General features: G+C 19.8%; 6 protein-coding genes across 6 annotated transcripts; 1 reads left to right on the top strand and 5 right to left on the bottom strand. All coding sequences in view use genetic code 6, as the record gives it.

Moving 5' to 3' along the window:
- Positions 1-285: 285 nt before the first annotated feature.
- TTHERM_000227537 (hypothetical protein) lies at positions 286-643 on the bottom strand (the record flags this gene model as incomplete). The annotated part of the gene is made up of 2 exons (XM_012797290.1): positions 286-443; positions 556-643. 2 exons carry the CDS (start codon positions 641-643, stop codon positions 286-288), a joined length of 246 nt encoding a protein of 81 aa, XP_012652744.1.
- A 1,223-nt stretch (positions 644-1,866) lies between these two features.
- TTHERM_00227520 (kinase domain protein) lies at positions 1,867-5,151 on the bottom strand (the record flags this gene model as incomplete). The annotated part of the gene is made up of 3 exons (XM_001014283.3): positions 5,103-5,151; positions 2,065-4,967; positions 1,867-1,966 (listed from the first exon to the last, which is right to left on the bottom strand). The coding sequence occupies exons 2-3, from the start codon at positions 4,965-4,967 to the stop codon at positions 1,867-1,869; spliced, it is 3,003 nt and encodes a 1,000-aa protein (XP_001014283.3). The 5' UTR covers positions 5,103-5,151.
- A 689-nt stretch (positions 5,152-5,840) lies between these two features.
- TTHERM_00227510 (kinase domain protein) lies at positions 5,841-7,787 on the top strand (the record flags this gene model as incomplete). Its single annotated transcript, XM_001014282.2, has 2 exons — positions 5,841-7,124; positions 7,179-7,787. The coding sequence occupies 2 exons, from the start codon at positions 5,841-5,843 to the stop codon at positions 7,785-7,787; spliced, it is 1,893 nt and encodes a 630-aa protein (XP_001014282.2).
- A 1,752-nt stretch (positions 7,788-9,539) lies between these two features.
- Positions 9,540-12,491, bottom strand: TTHERM_00227500 (kinase domain protein; the record flags this gene model as incomplete). The annotated part of the gene is made up of 5 exons (XM_001014281.2): positions 9,540-9,610; positions 9,847-9,904; positions 10,008-10,630; positions 10,745-11,392; positions 11,480-12,491. The coding sequence occupies 5 exons, from the start codon at positions 12,489-12,491 to the stop codon at positions 9,540-9,542; spliced, it is 2,412 nt and encodes an 803-aa protein (XP_001014281.2).
- A 3,156-nt stretch (positions 12,492-15,647) lies between these two features.
- On the bottom strand, positions 15,648-18,454 carry TTHERM_00227490 (kinase domain protein; the record flags this gene model as incomplete). Its single annotated transcript, XM_001014280.3, has 5 exons — positions 15,648-15,702; positions 15,756-15,854; positions 15,915-16,197; positions 16,312-16,920; positions 17,050-18,454. 5 exons carry the CDS (start codon positions 18,452-18,454, stop codon positions 15,648-15,650), a joined length of 2,451 nt encoding a protein of 816 aa, XP_001014280.3.
- A 3,239-nt stretch (positions 18,455-21,693) lies between these two features.
- On the bottom strand, positions 21,694-24,323 carry TTHERM_00227480 (hypothetical protein; the record flags this gene model as incomplete). The annotated part of the gene is made up of 4 exons (XM_001014279.2): positions 21,694-22,346; positions 22,428-22,577; positions 22,630-23,212; positions 23,667-24,323. The coding sequence occupies 4 exons, from the start codon at positions 24,321-24,323 to the stop codon at positions 21,694-21,696; spliced, it is 2,043 nt and encodes a 680-aa protein (XP_001014279.2).
- Between the last annotated feature and the right edge of the window lie 883 nt (positions 24,324-25,206).

Below are 25,206 nucleotides of genomic sequence, written 5' to 3'. Positions count from 1 at the left end.
TAAGAGTTATTTTAACAAATTTGTTAATTCCAGCAAGGCTTTTAAAAATGTTAGAATTCGATCTTATAATTTTGACAGCTTTTATTTGTAATACTACTTTATTTATTTTTAGGGTTATTATAACTATTTTGTTAATTCAAACAATACTTTTAAGAATCTTAACTTAATTTCAAATCAACAGAGTTCCATTTTTTATTAGATAATTATGACTTAAGCAAAGATTAACTCTAATAATTAGTAATCATATTTTAATTATTATTAGTTTATTGATTAATTTGATATTTTTCAAAATGGCTGAGGCTTTAACTTTATTTTTCCAAATTATTTTGTATTTCTTACTGAACCTATAATTAGCCTTGTTGTCTATTAAATAAAGAATTTTACTCTTAATTAATAATATTCCTAAAGTTTCTTTTACAAGTGTTATAGTCCTCTTGTTTCATCTATTTTTTAATAAAATGAAATAAACTATAATTAATAAATTAAAATTAATTCTAATATTTTCTAAAAATTATTTATTTGATAAATATGCTCTAAAAAAATAAACGCATTTACAATCTTTTCTTATCGTTATCTAAAAAGCATTTATTAAGCACCTTTTTTTAATCTTTAATATTTACTATTTTTGTTTTTTATTAAACATTATTTCTAAATATTATTATATAATCAAAAGGTATTTACTAGATAACTTAAAGGAAGCAATTAGAATATTTAAAAAGCAATTAGAATATTAAATAAGTGATTAGAATATTTATAAAAGTGATTTGAGAATATTTATAAAAGAAATTCAAATCATATTTATTTTATTGCTTAAGATTTAAAAATTTTTTTCATATGTTCAATTCTTTCTAAATAATAATTTTATGTTTAAATTTAATTAGAATGTAATCAAATACAAAATGAATAAAATTCTTATATCACCTAATTAGTTAGATAAAAAGGAAACATATCATTTCATTCATTTGCTCAAAAAAATTATACTAATTAATGTATTTGTAGATTAATTCATTTTAAAAAATATTTATCTCAAAATCACCAGACAGATTTTAACAACTTTTCAAGCATATTATTTTAAAATTAGAAAGTATTATTTTGATATTTATTAATGCAAAACTAGATTCTAAAATGAGATTTGTATTCTGCAAATTAGTATTAATATTTAGAAAGGCTGATAATTTAAAAAGAATATCCTATTATCTATTTTATTTAATTCAACAAAGTATGCAATAATTACCATTCATTAATTTAATTATAAACAATAAATAATGCGTATATTACTTTTAAATTTGTAAAGTTATAAAAATTAGATAAGAGAGTTAATTATTAAAGTTATCAAACAAACAAATGTAATTTCTTTAGGAACAATTAAAACACTGAAGATAATTTATAAAAAAATTTATAATAGAAAATAAATAAAATATTTCATAAAAATAAAATTAAATGAAATATTGAAAGGAACTAATTTATAATTCACTTTAGAAGAAAAAAAAAATTTTACTTAATTAAAAAATATTTTTTTTTTTTGAAATATCCTATTTTTAACTTAAAAAATATACTACTACATATATTTATAATATTTGTTTTTTTCATAAATACTATTATGAATTAATTATTCATTATTTCTAAAATGCACTTTTAAGTTGAAATTTTTGGTTTTCATCTAATTCTTAAAATTCAAAAAATTAATAATTAAATTATTAGCATTAAATATTAATTAATATTTTTTTAATTAAAAATTTTAGAGTTTATCTGAGTTAAATTATTTCAAAGAGAAACAATTATAAATATCCAAAAAATGAATATCTTTTGAAAATTTTTTTCATAAAATTGGTAAACTTATGAATAGCTTACTAAATAACAGTTTTATCAACTGATATTGGTTTACAAATTTTTTATAAATTACCCTATGTTGAATTAACATAATCCTATAATTAGTTGTCTCTTAGAGATTAGTGTAGCATCTTTTCTAAATATATTTAAAAAGTATTGTGCAAAATAAATATACTTTACTCAAATTATCTATTAGAGAATAAACACTGAGCTATATTATAAATGAATTTGTACACATATTTAATATCAGATTTCAAGTTTCTTATCATTTAAAAATATTTTTTATAAAAAAATATTGCTTTTATGAATTCACCAGACTTTTAATAATATCTTGCAATACTCTTTAGAGAATCTGCAACACAGTCAATATCTCCTTTATATATTCTTCTTCTCATAAAATATGATCTGTACAAATACTTTTTTGCTTTTTTTAAATTTCCCATATTTAAATAGCATTATCCAACACAATCAAGAGATCTTGCTATGCATGGATGATTTTCTTAAAAAAGAAATTATCTGATTTGTAGAGATAAAAGTTAGTATTCCAAACTTTTTATTTGATCAATTTTTTAATACATAGTTCCTAAATTGTTAAGAGCTACAGCAATCCTAGTATGATTTTAGCTAAACAAATTCATTCTCATTTTTAGAGATTTTTCTTATACTTCTAAAGCTTTTTGAGATTCTTATAAACTTGAATAACACCATGAAAGAGTATTCAGGAAAATAGCTTTAGTATCGTGATCTCCTTTAAAAATATTTTCAAGTATTTTAAGAGATTTAAGCGATTTTTCTAAACCTTCTTGTTTTAAATGAAATAAAGCAAGTTTATTAAATGTTCTGGCTAGATAGATATTCTCTTTTTTGAATAGTTAATTACACAATTCAAGAGATTTTTATAAATATTTTTTCTCCATTTCAAATTAGCTCCTTTCATTATAAAAGCTTGCAATCGAATGATAAATTAATATATACTCTGGATCTTCTTAACTTAATATTTTATCAATCTTTCTTAAAGAAGATTCAGAAAGTGATTCAATTTCAACAAAGCTTAAAATATGAGATTTTTTAATATTTTGTTTTAAGTCAAGTATTTTTTCATTGTAATAAATAGATACTTCATGAAAAAACTAGATATCTTTGTTACTATCATGATAGGTTTATAATAATATTAATCTAATTTTATCAATATAAGACTATGAAAATTCTTTATTTTCTCCAAATTTAACAACTTCATAAAATGCTTTATGCAATTCCAAGCATGTTTTTCTTTCAGAGACTTATTCTCTGAGGGCATAATCCTTTAAAATTTATTTAAATTTCTCAAGCATAGCTTTTTCATTTTAATTAAAAATTTTAAGTTTTTCGTACTCCTTAAAAACAATTTCTAATGTTTTTCCTAATGAAAAAACATCTGATTCGTAATTAATATCACTAACTTTTCCTTTAATTACTTCTTCAGGAGCGTAGCTTGGTGTAAACCCTTTAACTTTAATAGGTATATTATTTTTATTTTTTATAGATATTCCAAAATCAGAAAAAACATATATACCATAGCGATTAATTAAAATATTTGTAGGTTTTATATCTAAATGAATTATTTTATATATCCTCAGCAATATCAATCCATCTATTAGATCAAATATAATTTTTAAAAGTTAAGTAAATGAAAATTAATTCCTTTCTTGAAGTTATTTCAATTTGTTATTTAAATTGCATTCACACTTTTCCATCAATATAACAGAAACATTCTAGTCTATTTTTTTATAATCAATAGCATTAATCAAATTAATATTTTTTTCAAATCCTTTCATAATAAGAAATTCTTCTTCACTTTCATTTGTATTTTACTCATCTGTGAATTATATTTTGAATATTACTTCTTATATTTTATTATTTTGATATATTTTACCATCAAAAACAATACCGAAACCTCCTTCAGCTATATATTTTTCTAAGTAATACTCATTTTTCTTAAAGAAATCTATTATTTTTTCAATGTAAAGAAGAAAATTATATGTATTACTATATCCTCGCAAAGCTATAACACTATAAATTGGATGCTGACAACCATTTAAATATAATTAAAAAGTATCATCTATTTAAATTTATTATTTAGTTTCATGCAATGTTTTTAAAAACTTTAATAACTCTAAATTTTTATGGCTATTTTAGATTTTAATAAATCTTGTCAATATCAATATCAAGTAATGTTTTTTATCTTATCCGATTTACTTAGTAGCTTTTTAAACAAAGCCACAACCTATTACTTTTTTATATTTTATATCTTCATAACCTTTTTCTGTGAGTTAATTATCTATTATTTCAATAACATTATCACTCAAAGTTTCAAAATTTTAGTAGTTGTTTTCTTCAAAATTTTAAGAAACTTAGCTTAAATATTATTTTGCTTAAATTTTATTTGATAAATTTTTATAATTTTAAATCTATTTATATTTACTTAATTTTTCATTCGCTTTTTGTTATTTGATTTATATTGTTTAATCACTTTATTCACAATCTTTTGATGAAAACTCATTCAAATTTTAATTATAAGAATGACTGTTTTGATAACTCATATTATTGTTACTAGTTTCATTAGTATCAATATTTTTTTAAGTAGAAATACAAATGAGCTCTAACTTTTTAATTTCACTGCTTTCATATTGAATACTGCTTTTTTCATTTTTAGAGTTATTTTAAATATTTTCTTAATTCCAGCGAGGATTTTAAAAATCTTAGAATTCGATCTTATAATTTTCTCTGCTTTCATATATAATGCTAATTTCTTCAGTTTTAGAGTTATTTTAACTATTTTATTAATCCAAACGATACTCTTTAGCAACTTAATTTAATTTCTAATTAGTAAAATTGAGTTTTTTTTTACATAATTATGATTTAAGCAAAGTTTCGCACTCATCATTAGCAACCATATTTTAATTATTATTAATTTATGAGTTCATTTGATATTTTTCAAAATGACTGTGACTTTAACTTTATTTTTCTTCCTGATTTTGTATTTCTTACTGAACCTATAATTAGTCTTGTTATCTATTAAATAAAGAATCAAAATCTTTTTTCTTTATAATCTCAATGTTTCTTTAGCTATCAACAGTCTTAAAATTATCTTTTTTCATCTATCGTTTAATAGAAAATATTTTAAAATATAAAAATGTAATTAAATCAAAATTAAATAAATTAAAATTAACTCTAATATTATCTAAAAATTATAAAATATTCTTAAAACAAATAAACATATTTATAATCTTTACTTATTCTTATTAGAAAAGATTTAATTTATCACCTTTTACTCTATTTTACTTAATATTATTATTGTTAATTAAACCCTTTTTTTTAATTTTATTATATAATGATCAACTATTTATTTGCTAAATAACTTAAGGCAATTAGAATATTAAATTCAATAAAAAAAGTAATAATTAATCACCCGTCATTAAATCGATTATATATAATATATAATGCGTATTTGTTTTTTATAATATTACTTTTAAATAAGTTAAGCTATAATAATTAGATAAGAGAGTTATCTAACAAATAAAATTTCTTTAGGAGCAATTCAGAAATTGAAGATTATTTATTAAAAAAAAATTATAAGAGAAAATAAAATATTTCATAATAATAAATTATTTATCTTAAATTTGAAAGGAACTAATTTAAAATTCACTTTAGATATATAAAATCTTACTTATCATATAAAAAACATTGATTTATTGAAGAGAAAAAAAATAGATTATTTAGTTAGTTAGTTAAGAGAGATAAAATATTACCTTTAAGAGAAATTAAGAAAAAAATATAATAGAAAATAAAATATTTCTCAAAAAATATAATTTTAATTAATTTAAAAAAAGAGCTAATTTAAAATTGACTTGCGGTATTTTATATATTTTCCAAAAAAGGAAAATAATTAATTCAAAAACAAAAAAATGAACTTTCAATTACAATTTTTGATAATACTCATATTTGTTATTGTCTGCTTTTTAAGGAATAAAATGGTAAATATAAATCTCTAAAATGATAAAAAAGTAGAGGAGACTTAATCATAATCTATATAGAAATATCCAGATTATATTTCTGGCTAAACAAGCTCTGATAGTTAAGGCGAAACTAATATATCTGAAGTATAATAAATCAAATATCAAGTATAAAATGTAGTTTATTAGTTTGATTCAGACTATTAATTTGATTAATAAAATGAAGCAGATATTGAAATTTTACTTTAATAAATTGGATACAAAATAGAAAAATTTTTATCAGAAGGAGGTTAAGCAAGAGTATATATTGTAAGATAAATAAATACTAATAAAAAATATGCTATGAAAGTTTTTTTTTAAAATCAAATATAAAACGGTAAGTAAGAGTATGAAATTTGTTAAAGATTCGAAAAAACTATATATACTAAAGAAATTAAAGAATTCATTATTCATACAAACTTTTCTTTCCTTATTTCGGAATATTATGATTAAGATTTGAGTGATGAAATAGAAGATATAAAACATTATAAAGGAGCAAACTTTACATTTTAGAAATTGCTTTTAATGATATTTAATATAATAGATGGATACAGTTTTTTGAGAATCTACAATATTATTCATTTAGATATCAAGACTAGCAATATTTTAAAAAATGAAACTACGGCTATCTACATCATCAGTGATCATGGTTGTTCTTTAATTTATAAACCAAATCAACTAGTTAATTACAATTAGAGATGCTTTACAGAAAAATATGCTCCAGAAGAATTAAAAAAAGGTACAAAGGAGATTGGACCAAAAACAGATATTTATTCTTTAGGAAAAACTTTTTAAGAAATTTTTGAATAATTAAAAGAATTTATTGTTGGTGATTCCTTTTCATTTGCTAAATAATTTATATAAATCATACATGAAAAAATGATTTAAACATCTATTGATAAAAGAGTAGATATCTAAGAACTCCATAGACTTTTTTTCGAAGTAATTAAGGATGAAAAATACAAAGAATTTTTAAAAGAATATATAAAATATATTAAGGATTTTAGTGAATTAACTCATTATGATGAAAACAAAAATATTCCTTATTATTCTTCTATTAACGTTCATTATTTAAAAGTTTAGATTGACATTTCTCAATTTTTAGGTTTTAGTAAATAGGAAATTGCTTAAAAATTATATAATTTAGGAAACTTTTACATTTAAATTTAGGATTATACTAATGGTTTTAAATACGCTAATGAATCTTTATTGATAAGAAAGGAATTAGGTAATACCAGAGAAATTGCCCTATCTACTTTAGATGTTGGTATTCTTAGTTTTTATTTAGGAAAAAATAATTATATTTCTTATTTTTAGGAATCATATCAGCTAGCATAATCTTTAAATCCGCCAGATTATTATTTATTATCAAGTAACTTATACTATATGGCAGGCTATTACTATAATAATAATGATAAAATTAAATCTCTCGAATTTTCTTAAAAATCATTGTTGCTCAGAAAATAACACATGCAACCAGACAATATTTTAATAGCCCATTCATTATAACAGTATGCATTAATTTTAGAATAAGATGAATCTCTGTAATATTTTTATGAAGCTCTAGAAATTATAAATTTAAGTTATCCAGGAAAACATGAATTAAAGATTAAAATATTAATTAATATGGGAGTTTTTATGAGTAGTGCTTTAAGGCGGTTTGATGATTCTTAAGTATTTAGTTTTTAAGCACTACAAATGTGTGAAGAAATATTTTAAGATACTTCATTTGATATTATATTATTATATAATAATATAGCTCACAATTACAACCATCTAAATAATCCTTAAACTGCTTTTATTTATATACTAAAATCTTTACAGTTAGCAAGATCCATATAAAATATTGATCCGCTTTATATGGATACCTATTATGATACTCTATGGGAGTCTATATTTTTGATGGAAAAATAAAAATAAAGTTGAAATTTTATTTAGTTGTTTACTTCTAAAAATAAATAAAATTTGTTTCTTTTTAACTTAATTTTTAAAATTTAAAAAAAAAGTAAAATTAATTTAATTTGCAATTTATTTATGCTTATAATTTATTTTATTTTTCTAATTAAAAATCTTTAATTATTTCATCAAATTATCTATCATAATTATTAGGTAAAAGTGCAAATATTTATATCAAACATTTAAAATAATAATATTTTTTATATTATTTGTTTTTGTTTCGTCATATTAATATGTATTCCCTTTATTTTTACTTTATTATTATTTTTTATAACTTAATTTTCGTATTGTAAAAACTTGTAACAAAAAACAGCTCTATCATATATAGAGAAAAAGGTCGTTTAGCGGTTAAGGATAAGGATAAAAATATTTTTCAAAATCATTTTTTTTTTATTCATTTAAAAAAAAATTAAGTCTGAAAAAAATAAATAGTGCTAGACCTCAATTTTCCTATTATATTGATTTGCTTGCTAAATATGTGCATGTTTCAAGTCTGTCTATCAATTTAAAATATTTAAAGAAAAATAAAAAATATTTAAAATTATTTATAAATTGGCAAAAGCACTATTTAATTGTATATAATTAATTTTAAGATGCTTTTTTGTCTAAAAATCAATCTCTTTTTTTGACCATCTATTTGTATCTCACCTATTATTTATTTCTTTCCTAAATAATTTGTAATCATACTTTTTATTAATGAATTTATTTATAACTATTTTTAATTAAAATTTTGAAAACTTTCATAATCAATTAATTCATTATAGATATAAAAATTTTACTCCTCCAAAAGCTTTTTTCTAGATAATAAATGCATTTTTAATTCAAAAGAATTTCATATAGATAAAAACATACAATTAATCTCTCTATTTGCGATCAGAGTTGTTAAATTAAGTTAACTTTTAAGTTAATTAACCAAAAGATTTGAAAAATATTAACTCTAAAATGAGTTCTTAAATTAATTTTTATCTTAACAGTTAAATGTTTGTTACCCACGTTAACTGGCTAAGTTAAAGTTAAAATTATTTGTTGAGTAAAAATCACAAATTTTCAAATTTTGTGTGGGGTGCTGTTAATTTGATTTTTTAAATAATAAAATTAAAAATCATTAAATTAAATTTATCCAACTGTCAAGTATTTCAACATCCTAAGAGTTTCATGCTCCATTCTCTGTCCTTTTTCACTTAATATTAAGCCCGTTTTTGATAAAAACTTAAAATTTATATTAAAAAATAAATTTAAGAAAATGCTTGAATTAATTTACTTACTCAAAGAGTACACTGGTGCATGATATTGCTAGGAAATCTTTTGCTTATAATAAAATTTGATATTTTGAATCAATATAAAAAATATCTTCTACCAATCAGCTTAATTATCTCTTAATTTTTAATCGTTTCCGACTTAAAGAATTTTTTTTTTAATTATTTAGTGATATTAATTAAGCAACATACATATATTAATAAAATTTAATTATTTTATTAAATATTTATTTTTTACATAAAAATCTAATAATTCTTTAGTTATTTCTAAAATTCTATCATTAAATTTAAATATTTGATCTTCATCTTGTATTTAAAATAAATTATCTCTTACTTTTTAGAACTGTCTGAAATAAAGAGTATTTATTTTTATTTTTAATTATTTTGTAAGTTAATTAAGTAACTGTTTTTTCATCTATAATTATTAATTCTAAAACATATATAAACAGAATATTTTTTTTTATAATCATTTTTTTGTAATTTCGAAAATGCTACTGTAAAGTTAAAATCTTTGGTTTTCATCTTGTTCTTAAAATTCTAGAATTAATAAATAAATCATTAGCAAAAGATATTAATACTTTTTAAAATTTTAATTTTAGAATTTATCTGAGCTTTAATCTTTCAAAGATAGACACATTGATACACAACCATGAAATTAATATCTATTCAAAATATTTTTTATAAGATTGGATAACTTATGAATATCTTGCTGAATAATATTTTTATCAACAGATATTGAATTACAAGCAGATTATAAACTTTTTTAAAATTACCCCATGTTTAATTAGCATAATCCAATAATTATGTGAGCCTTAGAGATTTTTGCAGCATCTTTTGAAAATATTTGTAAAAAGTATTGTAAAATAAACGTGCTTTACTAAAATTATTTATTAAAGAACAAGCATTGAGCTATATTATAAAGGAATATGTGTACATATTCAATATCAGATTTCAAGTTTCTTATCATTTAAAAATATTTTTTAAAAAAAAATATTGCTTTAATAAATTCTCTAGACTTTAAATGATATTGTGCAATATTCTTTAAAGAAGTTGTAATACAATAAATATCTCCTTAATAAATTGTTCTTCTCATAAAATATGATCTGTACAAATATTTTTTTGCTTTTTCTAAATTACCCATATTTAAATAGCATTATCCAACGCAATCTAGAGATCTTGCTAAGCATGGATGATTATCTTCAAAAAGAGATTTTCTGATTTTCAGAGATAGAATTTAATATTTCAAGGATTTGCTTAAATCATAATTTTAATAAAGAGTCCCTAAATTGTTAAGAGCTACAGCAACTTTAGTATGTTTTAACAGATAGATATTACTCCTGATTTTTAGAGATTCTTCTTATAATTTTAAAGCTTATAGAGATTCTTATAAACTTGAATAACACCATGAAAGAGTATTTAGGTATACAGCTTTGATGAATGTATCTCCTTTAAAAATATCTCCAATTATTTATAACGATTAAAGCGAATATTCTTTACCAACTTCCTTTTAGTGAAATAAACTAAGTTTATTAAGTGTGCTGGCTGTATAGAGATGCCCTTTTTTAAATAATTAATTGCACAATTATAGAGATTTTAATGCTATTTTTTTCGCCATTTCAAATTAGCTCTTTTCATTATAAAGATATGCAATTTCATTGTAAATAAATATACATTCTGGATCTTGTTTACTTGATATTTCATCAATTTAAGAGGATATAGAAAGTGATTTATTTTCATCAACAAAGCTTAAAATATGAGATTTTTTAATCTTTTTTTTTAAGTCAAGTATTTTTTCATAATAGTAAATAGATACTTCATAAAAAAACTAGATATCTTTGTTACTATCATAGCATGTTTATGATAATATTAATCTAATTTTATCGATATAATACTATAAAAATTCTATATTTTCTTCAAATTCAACAACTTCATAAAATGCTTTATGCAATTCCAAGCATGTTTTTCTTTCAGAGACTTATTCTCTGAGGGCATAATCCTTTAAAATTTATTTAAATTTCTCAAGCATAGCTTTTTCATTTTAATTAAAAATTTTAAGTTTTTCGTACTCTTTAAAAACAAATTATAATGTTTTTCCTAATGAAAAAACATCTGATTCGTAATTAACATCACCCTTATTAATTACTTCTTTGGGAGCGAAGCTTTTTGTATACCCTTTAACTTAAATAGGTTGATCATTTTTATTTTTAGTAGATGTTCCAAAATCAGAAAAAACATGTATACCATAACGATTAATTAAAATATTTGAAGGTTTTATATCTAAATGAATTATTTTATATGTCCTCAGCAATATCAATCCATCTATTAGATCAAATATAATTTTTAAAAGTTAAGTAAATGAAAATTAATTCCTTTCTTGAAGTTATTAGATTTTATTTATTAAATTACATTCACACTTTTCCATCAAAATGACAGAAACATTTTTGTCTATTTTTTTATAATCGATAGCACGAATCAAATTAATATTTTCTTCAAATCCTTTCATAATATTATATTCTTCTTCACTTTCATTTATATTTTACTTATCTGTGAATTATATTTTGAATATTACTTCTTATATTTTATTATTTTGATATATTTTTCCATCAAAGACAACACCAAAACCACCTTCGGCTATATACTTTCCTAAGTAATATTTATTTTTTTAAAAGAAATCAATTATTTTATTAAAATAAAGAAGAAAATTCTATGTATTTATTGATTCTAGCAAAACTGTAACAAAAATAATTGATTATGGATGCTCATTTAAAGATAGATAAAAATAATCATGCATTTGGATATATTTTGTAGTTTATTATAATAGATTTAAAAACTCTAACTTTTTAAAAATCTTTTAAGAGCTATTTTAGATTTTAATTAATCTGATCAATGCCAAGTAATCTTTATTATTATCTTTTCCGATTTACTTAGTAACTTGTAAAACAAACTCGCCACCTATTTCTTCTTTATTTTCTTTTACTTAATAATTCCTATTTGTGAGTTATCTCTTTATTTTTAAAATCAGATTAGTATGAATTTTATTATTTTAAGAGTCGTTTTATAAAATTCTTTTATCTTAGTATAACAAATTAGTGGATTGTGCCTAAATTTTGGTTGGTTAGTTTTCATACTTTTGGATCTATTCAAATTTACTTTATTTTTACATTGCTTTAAATTATTTAATTTGTATTGTTTCGTCATTTTATTCATCAACTATTGATGAAGACTCATTACTATTTTGATAATTCAGATTACTGTTACTAGTTTCATTTATGTATCTCCTTTTTTAAGTAGGATTACATAAGAATTCGATCTTTTAAATTTCAGAGTTTTCATAAAGAGCACTATTTAATTTATTTTTAGAGTTATTTTAAATAGCTTGTTAATTCTATCCATCGTTTTATAAATTTTAGAATTCCATCTCTTAATTTTCACCACTTTCATTTATTTTACAACTATATTCATTTTTAGAGCTATTTTAATAAGTTTGTTAATTCCAGCAAGGCTTTTAAGAATCTTTGAATTCGAACAAATAATTTTGATTGCTTTCACATATAATACTAATTTATTCATTTTTAATGGTATATTAACTATTTTGTTAATCCAAACAATACTTTTTAGAAACTTAATTTAATTTCAAATCAATAAAGTTGTTTTTTCTTTTATATAATTATGATTTAAGCAAAGTTTCACTGTCGTAATTACTAATCATATTTTAATTATTATTAATTTATAGATAAATTTATTTTTAAAAATGATTGAGGATTTAACTTTTTAAATTTAACTAATTTTTTATTTCTTACTGCACCTATAATTAGTACTATTATCTATTAAATTAAAAGTTTTATTATTATTTTCTAATAATCTTGAAGTTTGTTTAGATATTACCAGTCTTTCAGTCCTCTTGATTATTCTATTATTAAATAGAAAATGATTTTAATATTTAAAAATGTAATTAAAATGAAATAAAATATAATTTGTAAAACAAAATTAACAATAATATTATCGAAACATTATTTATTTTATAAATATGCTCATAAAAAAAATAAATGCATTTACAATCTATACTTACCCTTATCTCAAAAAAGCTTTTATTAAGCACCTTTTAATCTTTAGTACCAGTGATTTTTGTTTTATTAAAAGTCTTTTTCTAATATTATTACATAACCAAAAGGTATTTGCCAGATAACTTAATGCAAGCAATTAGAATATTAATAAAAATAATTAAAATCCTATTTATTTTATTCTAATACATATTTAAATCTGATCATAAGTAATAGATAATGTATTATCATATCACTATATTTATTTATTTATACCTATTCAGTTAATAAAATATCCAAAATTATCAAAATTGTCTAAATAATATTTTATTCTTTAAGTTAGATAGATTGTAGTCAATTAAAAAATGAATAAAATTTTTATGGCATCAAATTAAATAAAAATAAAAAATTTTATTTCATTTATTTGCTTAAAAAATTATCCAAAATAATATAAAAAATTGTATATGTAGATTAATTCATTTTAAAAAGTATATATCTCAAATCACCAGACATATTTTATGCCATATTAGTAAAACTTTTGTTTTAATCATTTTTTAAACATATAATTTAAAAATTTGAAGAAAAAAAAATATCAGCTTTTTATTGCATGCAAAATAAATTAGTAATGTAATTTAAAACTAATAAGTTAATTTAATATAAAGAGTAAACAATATAATTTTTAGGAAAGTTATTTATTATATTTAAATTTACTAGAGAAATTTTAAATATTAATATATGTAAAACTAAATTTTAAATGAGAATTCTATTCTGCAAGTTAGTATTAATACTTAGAAAGACTGATAATTTATAAAGAAAGTCCTATTATCTATTTTATTTAAATCAACATAATAAGTCATAATTACCTGTCATTAATTTGATTATAAAAAATTTATAATGCGTATTTATTTATTTAATATTTTACTTTTAAATTTGCAAAATTCTAACAATTAAATATTCTAGGATATATCTCAAATCACCAGATATATTTTATGCCATATTAGCAAAACTTTTGTTTTAATCAACATATAATTTAAAAATTTCAAAGTATTATTTTGTGAAATAATTTTATTTTTTGAGTATATTTTTAATAAAATTTGAAGAAAAAAAAAATATCAGCTTTTTATTGCATGCAAAATAAATTAGTAATGTAATTTAAAACTAATTAGTTAATTTAATATAAAGAGTAAACAATATAATTTTTAGGAAAGTTATTTATTATATTTAAATTTACTAGAGAAATTTTAAATATTAATATATGTAAAACAAACTAAATTTTAAATGAGAATTTTATTCTGCAAGTTAGTATTAATACTTAGAAAGACTGATAATTTAAAAAGAAAGTCCTATTATCTATTTTATTTAAATCAACAAAATAAGTAATAATTACCCGTCATTAATTTGATTATAAACAATTTATAATGCGTATTTATTTATTTAATATTTTACTTTTAAATTTGCAAAATTCTAACAATTAAATATTCTAATAACAGTTCAAAAACTGAAGATAACTTATAAAAAAAATATAATAGAAAATAAATCATTTTACAAAAATAAATTATTAATTTAAAATTTGAAAGGAACTAACTTAAAATTAAGCATTCCCGATTAAAAGAATATTTTTATTTTTAAATATTTAGTGAGTTAATTAAGTAATATATAACTTTTTTATTTTAAAATTTAAAATTATATTTAAAATTTAATTATAAACTCTAAATTATATAAAATATTTATTTTTACATAATTACTTGATAATCTTTTAGTTATTTCTAAAATTCTAATATTAAATTTAAATGATTGATCTTCATCTTGCTTTTAAAATAAATTATCTCCTACTTTTTAGGCCTTTCTGAATTAAAGATTTTTTTTAACTATTTTGCAAGTTAATTAAGTAAAATATGTATCTTTTTATTGCTAAATTTATTTGATATTGTTTTTTGAGCTCATACTATTAATTTTATTGCATATACAAGCAAAACATTTATTTTTTAAATCATTTTTTATCAATTTGTAAAATTTTTCTATAAAGTTGAAGTCTTTGGTTTTTATCTTGTTATTAAAATTCTAGAATTAATAAGTAAATCATTATCAAAAAATATTAATACTTTTGAAAATTTTAATTTTAGAATTTATCTGAGTTTTAATTTTTCAAAGATAGACACATTGATACATATCCAAGAAACGAATATCTTTTGAAAATATTTTTTATAAGATTGGACAACTTATGAATATCTTGCTGAATAACATTTTTATTAACTGATATTGAATTAATAGCAGATTCTAAACTTTTTAAAAATTGCCCTATATTTAATTAACATAATCCAATAATTATGTGAGCCTTAGAGATTTGTGCAGTATCTTTCGAAAATATTTTTAAAAAGTCTTGTAATATAGATATACTTTATTAAAATTATCTATTCAAGAACAAAGACTGAGCTATATTATAAAGGAAATTGTACACATAATCAATGCTATCAGGTTTCAAGTTTCTCATCATTTAAAAATATTTTTTATAAAAAAATATTGATTTAATGAATTCACCAGACTATTAATGATATGTTGCAATACTAGCTAGAGAAACTGCAACACAATCTATATCTTTTTAATAAATTTTTCTTCTCATAAAATATGATCTGTACAAATACTTTTTTGCTTATTCTAAATCTCCCATATTTAAATAGCATTATCCAACACAATGAAGAGATCTTGCTATGCATGGATGATTTTCTTTATAAAGAAATTATCTGATTTTTAGAGATAAAAGTTAGTATTTCAAGCATTTGTTTAAATTAAAGTTTTAATACATAGTTCCTAAATTGTTAAGAGCTAAAGAAATTCTAGGATGATATAACTTAAACAAATTAAGTCTCATTTTTAGAGATTCTTCTGATACTTTAAAGGCTTGTTTATGATCATTTAAACTTGAATAACACCATGAAAGAGTATTCAGGTAAATGGATTTAAAATCATTATCTCCTTTAATAATATTTTCAACCATTTATAAAGATTTAAGAGAATACTCTAAACCAATTTCTTTTTTGTGAAAAAAAGCAAGTTTATTAAATGTTCTGGCTGTATAGAGATTCCCTTTTTTGAATAATTAATTACACAATTCAAGGGATTTTTATAAATACTTTTTCTCCATATGAAATTAGCATTGCTCATAGTAAAAGTCGGCAATTGAATTATAAATTAATATACACTCTGAATCTTGTTAACTTTATATTTTATCAATCTTTCTTAAAGAAGATTAAGAAAGCGATTCAATTTCAACAAAGTTTAAAATATGAGATTTTTTAATCTTTTGTTTTAAGTCAAGTATTTTTTCATTATAATAAATACATACTTCACGAAAAAAATAGATATCTTTGTTCCTATCACTACAGCTTTATGATAAAATTAATCTAATTTTATCAATATAAGATTATAAAAAATCTAAATATCCTTCAAATATAACAGCTTCATAAAATGCTTTATGCAATTCCAAGCATGTTTTTCTTTCAAAGACTTATTCCCTGAGTGCAGAATCTGTTAAAATTTATTTGAATTTCTGAAGCATAGTTTTTTCTTTTTAATTAATATTTTAAAGTTTTTCGTAATCCTTAAAAACAGTTTCTAATGTTTTTCCTAAAGAATAAACATCTGATTAATAATTAACTTCTTCATTTTTAATTACTTCTTTGGGAGCGAAGCTTTCTGTATACCCTTTAACTTAAATAGGTTGATCATTTTTATTTTTAGTAGATGTTCCAAAATCGGTAATAACATAAATACCATAACGATTAATTAAAATATTTGAAGGTTTTATATCTAAATGAATTATTTTATATGTCCTCAGCAATATCAATCCATCTATAAGATCAAATATTATTTTTAAAAGTTAAGTAAATGAAAATTAATTCTTTTCTTGAAGTTATTAGATTTTATTTATTAAATTACATTCACACTTTTCCATCAATATAACAGAAACATTCTAGTCTATTTTTTTATAATCAATAGCATTAATCAAATTAATATTTTTTTCAAATCCTTTCATAATAAGATATTCTTCTTCACTTTCATTCATATTTTACTCATCTGTGAATTATATTTTGAATATTACTTCTTATATTTTATTATTTTGATATATTTTTCCATCAAAAACAACACCAAAACCTCCTTCACCTATAAATTTTCCTAAATAATATTGATTTTCCTTAAAGAAATCAATTATTTTCTTAATATTTTGAAGAAAAATGTATGTTTTTTAAAATTCTAGCAAAACTATTACAAAAAAAAATGATTATGGATAACTAATTAAAGATAGTTCAAAAGAATTTTCTATTTGGATATATTTTTTAGTTTCTTGTAATAATTATAAAAATTCTAACTTTTCTTTATTCTCTTAATAGCTATTTTAAGTTTCAATTAATCTTGCCAATAATAAGTACTTTTTTTAATTATTTAATCCGATTTACTTAGTAGCTCGTATAACAAAGCCACCACCTATTTCTTCTTCATACTCTTTTAATTAATAATTCCTATTTGTGAGTTATCTCTTTATTTCTACAATCGGATTAGTTTGAATTTTATAATATTAATAGTCGTTTTCTTTTATATTTTTATCTTAGTATACCAAATTAGTGGATTTAGCTTGAATTTTAGTTGATAAGTTTTCATAGTTTTTGATCTATTGAGATTTACTTTATTTTTCATTTGCTTTAAATTATTTAATTTTTATTGTTTTGTCATTTTATTCATCAACCACCATTGATGAAGACTCATTAATGCTTTAATAATAAAAAATACCAATGCGATTATTCAGATTATTGCTATGAGTTTCATTTATGTCTATCATGTTTTAGGTAGAATTAAGTAAGAATTTGGAATTTTTATTTTCATAGATTTCATATTTAATACTACTTTATTGATTTTTAGAGTTAATTTAATTAGTTTGTTAATTACTGTAATAATTTTTAAAAATTTAGAATTCGGTCTTTTTAATTTCTTTGATTTCATATTTAATACTACTTTATTCATTTTTAGAGTTAATATAACTATATTGTTAAATTAACTAATACTTTTAAGAATCTTAACTTAATTTCAAATCAATAGAGTAGTGTTTTTTATTACATAATTATGATTTAAGCAAAGTTTAAAACTAATAATTAGTAATTATATTTTAATTATTATTAGTTTTTTGATTAATTTAATATTTTTCTAAATGGCTGAGGTTTTAACTTTATTTTTCTAACTCATTTTGTATTTCTTACTGAACGTATGATTAGTCATGTTATTAATTAAATAAATAATTACAATCTTATTTTATAATATCCCCGAAGTTTCTTTAGCTATTGCCAGTCATACAGTCCTCTTATTTTATCTATTTTTTAATATAAAAATTTTAAATATTAAATAATTTAATAATAAAATATAAATAATAAATAATAAATTAAAATTAATTCTAATATTATTTTAAAATTATTTATTTTAAAATTTAATGTAAAAATAAATAAACTCATTTACAATCTTTAGTTGTCGTTATCTCAAAAGCTTTTACTAACCACCTATTAAACTTTAGTACTTACTATTTTTATTTTTTATTAAAACTCTTATTTAAATATTATTTGTTATATAACCAAAAGGTATTTGCTAGAATTCTTAAAGGAAGAAATTAGAATATTTATAAAAATAATTAAGATTCTTTTATTTTATTTCTTAAGATTTATTAAGTTTTATTGTAAGCAATACATAATGTTGTTGAATCAATATCTTTATTTTTACTTACTAAGTTAATAAAATACCTAACTGAAACTATTAAAATTATTGAATTTTTTCTAAATAATCATTTTATGATTAAATTTAAAAGAATTTAATCACTTAAAAAATGAATACAATTAAAATGGAATCAAATTAGATAAAAATGAAATTTATTATTCTATTTATTTGCTTAAAAAAACCTATTTGCAGATGAATTAATTTTCAAAAGTATTATTCTAAAAATCACCAGATTTTATTGCATTTTTTCAAGCATATAATTTTAAAATTTGAAAGTATTATTTTGTTAAATAATATAATTTTTTGAATTTATTATGAATAATATTAAATATAAATAAAGTATCAGCATTTTATTGAATACACAATCAATTAGTGGTATTATTTAAAGCTAATAATATAATTTAAAGAGTAACCAATTATAATATTATTAGAATTTACTAGAAAAATTTTAAATATTTATTAATGTAAAAAAAGAGGATTCTATTCTAATTGATACTTAGAAATAATGATAAAAATATGCAATAATTTCCCGGTTATTAATTGGATTATAAACAATTTATAATGCGTATTTGTTTATTTATTATATTAGTTTTAAATTTTCAAAGTTATAACAAAAAGATAAGAGAGTTTTTCATAAAATTATCAAGCAAATATAATTTATTTAGGAACAATTAAATGATTGAAGATATAGCACTTTCAGGTATTAAATTCTTATGAATGTGGAAAATTAAGAATTTAATTCCTGAATTTGCTATAAAGTAGATAAATATTTGTTTTATAATTTAAGATATTTTATTTCTAATTTATAATAGATTTTTATTTTATATATATAATATTGCATTCTTAATAATTTTGAAAGAAAATCTTAATTAAGAAATGATCAAATAACTTCCAAATAGAAAAAAATACTAATATTTTTTTAATTTAAAATTTATTTGAGTTTTAATCTTTCAAATATATGGGCAATTATAAATATCCAAAAAATGAATATCTTTTGAAAATATTTTTTATATGAAATGATGATCATGTATTTCTTTCTGAAGAGACTTATTCTCTTTAGGGTAGTAACCTTTAAAATTTGTTTAAATTTCTCAAGCATATTTTTTCATTTTTATTAAAATTTTTAAGTTTTTCATACTACTTAATAACAGTTTATAATGTTTTTCCTTATAAAAAAACATCTGATTCGTAATTTATATCACTAATATTTCCTGTAATTACTTCTTAGGGAGCAGAGTAAGATGTAAACCCTTTAACTCAAATTGATTTATCATTTATATTTTTAGAAGATATTCCAAAATCATAAAAAACATAAATACCATAAAAATTAATTCGAATAATTTAAAGTTTTGTATCTAAATAAATTATTTTATATGTCTTCAGTAATATCAATCCATCTATTAGATCAAATATAATTTTTAAAAGTTAAGTAAATGAAAATTAATTCTTTTCTTGAAGTTACTTCAAATTGTAATTTAAATCACATTCACACTGTTCAATCAATATAACAGAAACATTATAATCTATTCTTTTGTAATCAATAGTTTGAATCAAATTAATATTTTTTTCAAATCCTTTCATAATAAGAAATTGTTCTTTACTTTCATTAATAATTTACTCATCTGTTAATTGTATTTTATTATTTTAATATATTTTTCCATCAATAGCAACACACACAACCTCCTTCGGGCATATATTTTCCTAAGTAAAATTTATTTTTCTTCAAGAAATCAATTATTTTATCAATATAAAGAAGAAAATTATATAATTTACAATTTTCTAGCAAAACAATAAAACTATAAATTAGATACTGACAACCAACTGAAGATACCTAAATTTTATTATTTATCATCAGCTATTTATTTGTAATATTAAAGCAATTAGAATATTAAATTCAATAAAAAAGTAATAATTAATTATTCTAATATAAACAATTAATAATCAGTGATTAAAAAGGTGGGGGTATTTTCGTCAAAAGCGTCAAAGATTGAATTTTCGCCTCTTTATGCTTAAAAAGATAGTGATGAAAGTTAATGAGGAACTACGGTATATTTGAAAATAAATACTTAAAATTAATATGTTATGAAAGTATTTTTTGAAACTGCTTTTATTTATATATTTAAATCTTTACAGTTAGCAAGGTAAATAAATTATTTTAGTTCATCATTTCTGGAAAATATCTTTAAAAATCTAAGAAAGTTTATATATATTATGAATGCATTAAAATAAAGTTGAAATTATATTCTAGTTATTTTTGTATACTTCAACAATAAATAATAATTGTATTTGCTTTAATTTCATTTTTAAAATTAAAAAATATTAAAATTAATTTAATTTAAAATTTATTTATTATTATAATTTATTTTATTTTTCTAATTTAAAATCAGTTAATTGTTATATCAAATTTTCTTTCTTAAGTATTAGGTAAATGTGCAAATATTAATATCAAACATTTAAAATAATAATATTTTTTATATTACTTGTGTTTGTTTAATCATATTAATACTTATTCCCTTTACTTTTATTTTATTATTATATTTTATTTCTTAATTATCATATTCTAAAAACTTAATAAAAAAATGCTTACAAAAATAATTACAAACATTTTTAATTTTTTGTTAATTACATTTTTACATTTAGAGAACTTCTAAAATTAAAAAATTAAAAATAATTTTTATTTAATAAGTAATGATAAAAAATATGCTAAAAAATGGAATAATTTTTGTCTATCCTTAGTAAAAGCAAATGTTTAAAATTGAAATTTTATATAAATTTTAATTAATAAATATAATTTTTACATATAATTTTGATTATAAATAAGTTTAATCAATTATTAGTTTAAGAAATTATATAGCTTGTATTAATATCTTAAAATGTAATTTAGTTAATGCAATCGTTGTTTTAAATAATGGTTAAGTTGGGAGATGGTTTCTGTATAGACAAAGATTTATAATTTTTAAAGTTTTCTTCAATTTTATTTTCTTCGAAATCGTTGGTGACAAAATATTCTTAGCATTCTTCAACTTCTTTAATTGCCTCTGAAAATTTTTCTGGCTAAATTCTAGCTGGGCGATTATTTTCATAACTTTATAATTACTGAGTCGCATTTTCAATCTTTTGCTAGCTTGTTGCATTTTGAAATATTTTTTTATAAGAAGGATCTAGATTTTTAATTATTCTGTGATCTATTTTAAACAAATCTGCTTTGCTTGTTATTTTTTAATAGCTTTTTATTGCCTTTTATAATTTATCTGAGTTTTCATTGTTATCATTATTTCTGCTATTTATATCAAAAACAAAGTTATTATTATTGTGAAATTGAATTTCTTCTTTTTGGTTAAATGAATAGCAAATTTAAGGCTTTGGTAAATATTAGAATAAATTAAGTTAATCGTCATCTAAAAGAATAGCCTTTAGCTTTTCTATCTCAAATATCTTGCTTAGTAAAATAGTAACATCCAATTTTTAATTCAATTTCTCTAAATTATTACTATATAATTTGTTTATGTTTTTGAATTTGCCATATCTAAAGAATGATGATATAAAATACTCAAAAATACTAAATTTATTTATTTCGCTTGAACTTTGTTCATCATTTTTGCTTTTCTTGTTTTCTTTTGAATGAATTGTACTATTAGTTAAATCATTTTCTTTAGATTTAAACAAAGAATTCTAAGTTGCCAATCCTTTAATACTACCCAGAATTCTCTCTTTTATAAAAATCAAATTTTTATTTTCATGTAAATTAAATAATTTTTTTACTCAATTAAGTGAAATTGCTTTCGCTTCTGTTTCTTTCATCGCTAGTTTTAATTTCGCTTTATTTTGACTTGAGTTAGCTTTGATCCTTTATGCTTACCAGCCTTTTATTTTAAAACAGCTCTATCTAATTAATACTCTATTCACTTTATTTATCTTTAATATTTTCCTTGACAAAGCTATCTGTATTTACACTCTGAGTTGGTAAATCATTTATATTCATATTTAATGATTTTCTTGAATTCTATTGGTATTATTTTTATCTCTATTGCTAAAATAAACTCATTCTTTTGGTATACACATTTGCTGATTTCCCCTTTAATTAATTTTGATTGATAGAATTCGCTTATGAATTCTGCTTAATCTCTTTGAGTTAAAAAACAGAATTAATTAAATCACAATTTAATTTTAAAGAAGAGTAATAGTTAACCATCAAAAATCCAATTAATGTTAAAAACTGAGAAAATCCCCCTAATTCTGAAATTATTTAGATTACGCTCTGGTATGATCTTTAATAATTATTTTGTTTGTTTCCTTAAAACTAAAGTACCAAAGAGCTCAGTAATCCATTTTATTGAGTAGTAACCTATTTATTAATAATTTTTAAAAAATTATTTTTTTACCATTAAAAATATTTTCATTATTAAAATGCTAGAGACTAGAATTATTATTTACTTGATAAGTTAAAATTAAAGTAAAACTTTTATTTCTTTTAATTTTTGTAATCTTTAACATTGTAGTGAATTCGTTTATTTGCTAATTATAAATAAAAGCTTCTAGTTTATAGATCAAAGGCTAATAAATAGCCAACTCGTAATTTTGATGTCAAGAAAAGTTTTCTTTGATTTCTTTCGTTTATTCAAAATTAATCAAAAAAAATAAATTAATGGCTGCATTTAAGAATCCAAAATAATTATGAAAACAACATTATTTAAACAAAATTATTAAATGCAGTATTAAATTTTATTATAAAGTTTTACTAGCCATTTTTATATAAAATTAACTAACTAACTTAATTAAATTTTGAATAAAATTAATACAGTTTCTCTTGCCTAACTTAAAGAGGGATATTCTTCAATAACGAGATTTTCTACTAAAAAACCTATATCTGTTTATATCCTATTTTGTATGAGTTCCAAATACACTTTTTTTGGTAATGTTTCAGATGCTTCCCATGAGAAGTTATTTACATAGAATTGTAAAGGTGAATCCTTATTTAGAGGAGAAATCACAACATCTGAAAAAAATACTTCTACTTTAAGCTATTGAAGTGCTTAATCAATAATTTATTCACTTTTACATGAGCTTCCATTGCATTTTTTGAGATTTAAAACAATAGAAGAATAAACAGAAGCACCATATTCTCCTTCTACTTAAAATTGCATATTTTAAGGCAAACAAAAATAAAAACCATTTGATGTATATTGCTGAAATTATTATTGTAATTATTCATTTTGCATATTATCGTTAGTACAAACTTCTAATTAAAATGGAACTTGCTATGTTTACATGCTCTAAATTCCTGTCTAGCTATCGACTACAATACTTTGAATATATAAATAACCTTCTAATTCTAAAATGCTTTTGTCAACAATATATTTCAGATCGCTTCCTATTAGCCCAAGCGCTAAATTAAATGTTTTTGGAGATATTATGAACTAATTTGACGTCTGATTAAATGATTGCTAATGAATCATTTACAAACTCCAGCCTGCTATCGAAAATGTTATAAGATATACGAACCTGGCTATCAATAAAATAACCACAGTTATTGTTATTAGACCTCCTAAATAAGTCCTAAAAATCTTACTATTATTATAGCTTAGGCATATTTGCTAACTAAAAATATCAAAGTTTATCATATTCCTATATAACTTTTTACTAAATTATTAAATCGAATTTTGTATTTTTTTTCTAAATAAATTATTTAGTTTTTTTTAGAAAATAAACTTTAAAGTAGATAACAATTTTATAATAATAAAAAAGCTTAATCATCAAAAATGAAATTATTAACTTAATTTTATAAAAAGTAAAAAAAAATGTTCAAACATTTTGAATAATTTTTGTAAAATTTATAGTTTATAGTTAATTGCCTTTTTTTAATACTTTTTAATAATAAAAAGACTTAAAATCTTGTAAAATTAATTTTAAATTATTTTTAAAATATTTTAAAAGTAAGTTTTTAATTAAATAAAAAAAATAATTAATACAATTAATTTTGAGAGCTAATAAGAAAAGGTATTAATTACTTAATATTTAAATACTATTTTGATTCATTAATTAAAACTAAAGCTGAGATGAGGTATTTAAATAAAAATAAGTATTATTTGAATTTGGTATATTAAATATTCTAGATATCTAATAAAAAAGAGAAAATTATAAGAGATATCTCTTTAAAATATCGTAATAAATATTATGTATTAGACTATAATTACATAAATACCAACCAAATTATTCATGAAAAATAATAATATTTATAAAATTAACAAAGATAAATTTAAAATTTTTAATTTGTGCTATTTATTTATAATATAGTTGTTGTTGTGTTTGAAATATCACCAACCATATGATTCCATGATT

The sequence above is a fragment of the Tetrahymena thermophila genome, assembly GCF_000189635.1.
Source record: "Tetrahymena thermophila SB210 genomic scaffold scf_8254665, whole genome shotgun sequence".
In the NCBI taxonomy this organism is placed as follows: Eukaryota; Ciliophora; class Oligohymenophorea; order Hymenostomatida; family Tetrahymenidae; genus Tetrahymena; species Tetrahymena thermophila.
The sequence above is the reverse complement of the archived record's forward strand: the minus strand, read 5'-3'. Positions and strand labels throughout refer to the sequence as shown.